Here is a 3190-nt window from a genome sequence, read left to right as displayed (position 1 = left end):
GAGGACTCACAGGAATTAGACCTAAAGTAATCTGTCCTCACACGACCGCTCCCTCTCACTGTTAAAAACTGTTGCATCACTGTTGGCAAAACTTTTCTCAGTGGCGGGAAGAGTCTCCCACTCTGACAGATTGTGATCTAGTTCTCGGATGCCTGCACACACACGCATGAACACGCACGCACACACACACTCTTCAGTGCGGCCTGTATGCATGCCATGAAAATTCTCCAAAGTAAACTGTGAAGCTATTACTTAAGAGATAAGATGTCTGCTCCCGGATTCTCAGAAATTCAGAGTTAAGTTACATCTCATTCTGGGAATGCTGAATGGACGTCCTCAGCAGGTCCAATATCTCAATGCTACAGCAGAGGGCCTCTAACTTGTCTCATTGCGAAATATCAGTCTAATATTTCCTGCACAGCCACAGATGAATCACACTTACAGCTACTTATGATTCTGACCCTTACTCTTGATCTCTTACGTCCAAGTGTTCAACTTTCTGACAAGTTCACTTTTAATTAGTTATTTGATGCTATAAAAAGGGGGTGTGGCCTCATGATTGACAGCTCTGTGGACAAATGGGGCTCCTGCAGCATTCTGTTCCCGAGTACCAGAGTAGAGGAGGAACAGCGAGAGGAGACGTAACTAACACTAACACTACAGTCATTGATAAACGTGAATATCTGCTTCAGACCGACACAAGAAGCTGTTCTGCTGCAGCCTGAGCCCACCTGAGGGCTCCAACGCGTCAAGGCCACAAGGTAAAGGTGTGTTTTGGGTAAGGGAAGGGGTCACCAGCCGATCTCTACTGCACACACTCTTGATAGAAATGAGCAAGATAGCAGCGCCCGCTCAGGGGGTATCGTCCATCTTTATACACAGTCATTAGCTGTGTCCCAATCCACGGGCTGCTGCCTTCGAAGGAGGCGGTCCACCGAGGATGCTCCATTCATAGCCTGCGTAGACCATTAAAGCCGAACTGCAATGAGATGGTCTGATCTACCCTTGCGTCACCAAATGCCGCTCCTGTCGCCTAGCAACAGGTAGCCAGCGGGCTAACTAGCTAGCATAACTAACGTTGAGTAAGTTAACCAATTATTTTAAAGATAATTTGTTTCAAGGGCCCTTTTGTTTTATTAAACATGTGTGGCACAAGCTATTGATTGAGTTGAAACCAAAAACATTTAAACTGTATTCTGTATTGTTTTAATTGGCGCGCAAAGCATCTCAGGATAAGTTGGGCCATGAAGGATGCACCTGATGGATCCTTCATGGCCCGGGAAACGGAGGAAGCATTTGTCGGCCGCTTCTGTAGGAGCCTTTGAATTGGGACAGCCTTCAATACGTCCTTCGAAGGCTGCAGCCGCCGGATCGGGACACAGCTGTTGTTTGTTGGGATTGGGACACAGCTCCACCCTCTCGCCCAAACATGAGTCATACTTCTGGCTATAAGATGGCAACGGCCAAAATGCAAAACTCAAAGCTTTAACATGGAAGCCCACAACCAATGGATGATGTCAGGGTTGATGTTAAACTGCTTTTTCTCTACTGATGTATCCGACTTCCACAGTTCATTATTACTGTGCAAAGTGTTTTTCATACACTCGTCACTGCACACTGTATCAGTTTATAAATAAGAAATAAGTCAACTGATATTTTCTGCGATGCAATTATAAAATTTGTGCCTCAAACTGTAACGGTCTTTTTAACTGAGACGAGGAAACAGAGAATCCTTAATGATTTGAAACTTTGTACAAAACATGTGGATAATTTTTTCACACATTTAAAAAAAGCATAAAATATGTGTTGATTTACGCCTGTGCTTATGTATGTAAGGTATCACTGAAATGAACTTCATGGAGTTGAGAAATACTTTTCATTCCGTGATAAAAATCTGCCCTCAGGGAAACTTGTGTAAAACACACAGGACGACTTTGGCATGAAATAAAAAAGAGAAAGGAGTGGAGAGGTAATGGAGCGGGCATGCCAGAGGCTTCCAGTCAATGAGCCTAGGAAAAACCTTTCACTTTCACTCTTGGGTTGTATAAATACACCTGTAGCTCACCTCCTTAAAGCAGCACCTTCACTCTCCTGAAGACACTCTGAACAACCTGAGCTCAGACCGACGAAGAAACAGAGACATGGCCTCTCGAATTGCAGCTCTGCTCCTGCTGGGAGTTGTCTGTCTTGGCTTTGCAACAGGTAAGACGCATACTTATATTGCATTAGCAGTGAGACAGGATGCTTTTGGTGCATGTGCAGGTGATTCTTTTAAATTATCTAAATCTAACACGGACATCTCTCTCTTCCTGCAGCCGAGGTTCTGGTGGACTGTTGCCTGGAGACCACTGATAAACGCGTCCCACTCAAAATCATTGATCGCCACATCGTTCAAGAGGCCGGGCAGGGCTGCGATATCGGAGCCACAGCGTAAGTTGCAACCATATGTATAATGTTAACTTCTTCTTCTCTGGTTTTTGCGGTATCCTAATTTGCAAAACATTACCTGGTTAATAAAAGTGGATAAATGCAACCCTGTTTTCTGCAGCCTGATCTCATGTTTCTGCCTCTCATCTGCTTTTTCAGGTTCATCACAAAGATTGGAAAGATACTGTGCATCTCTCACCCCAGCCAGGAAGAATGGGTGCGAAATTACATCAAGTATCTGGAAAGGAACAATAAGAAAAATAAGGTAAACATGCGTGCCTTTGTCATTTTTAAACACCTGTCATTATCTGAGAGTTTGACTTTGAATGCTTCAACCTGCCTCTGGCTTACGGTTCCCCTTCCTCTTTGCAGGCGTAGAGAGGTGGACTCTGGGAAAAGACGGCTGAAGATCAGAAAGGAGCGACTTTAAACTGAGAGCAGAGGACAGAAGTTTCAGGGTGGACGAGTTTAACTGGAGAGGATAGTTGGTTAATGTGCAGTTCTGTTCGTGGTGACTCAATGTGTGAAATTTAACCCCTTGTGAATCTATTTCCCTTTTATCCTCCTTGTGAATGAAAATGTGTAAAATAGAGATTTGACTTGTAACAGTGAAACCCTGCTCTTTTTTTACTGTTTTGTTTTAACGATGAGACTTTAAGGTGCTTATTTTTGAATTTTTACAGAACGATGTTTTGTTGTGAAATTGTATTGCTGCTTTTTGTTTGTTCAAAACATTTAGATTTGTGTTGTTGACAATGATTCT

At 43.5% G+C, this 3190-nt stretch overlaps 1 protein-coding gene across 1 annotated transcript; it reads left to right on the top strand.

Moving 5' to 3' along the window:
• Positions 1-2086: 2086 nt before the first annotated feature.
• On the top strand, positions 2087-3190 carry LOC138610707 (C-C motif chemokine 19-like). Its single transcript, XM_069683510.1, has 4 exons — positions 2087-2202; positions 2316-2430; positions 2587-2692; positions 2800-3190. Exons 1-4 carry the CDS (start codon positions 2142-2144, stop codon positions 2803-2805), a joined length of 288 nt encoding a protein of 95 aa, XP_069539611.1. The 5' UTR covers positions 2087-2141; the 3' UTR covers positions 2806-3190.

This window comes from Semicossyphus pulcher, unplaced genomic scaffold (genome assembly GCF_022749685.1).
Source record: "Semicossyphus pulcher isolate SPU_LCO1_2020_fin unplaced genomic scaffold, fSemPul1.0.p SCAF_6, whole genome shotgun sequence".
Classification (NCBI taxonomy): domain Eukaryota; kingdom Metazoa; phylum Chordata; class Actinopteri; order Labriformes; family Labridae; genus Semicossyphus; species Semicossyphus pulcher.
Note: the sequence above shows the minus strand (reverse complement) of the source record. Positions and strands in the feature narration are given on the sequence as shown.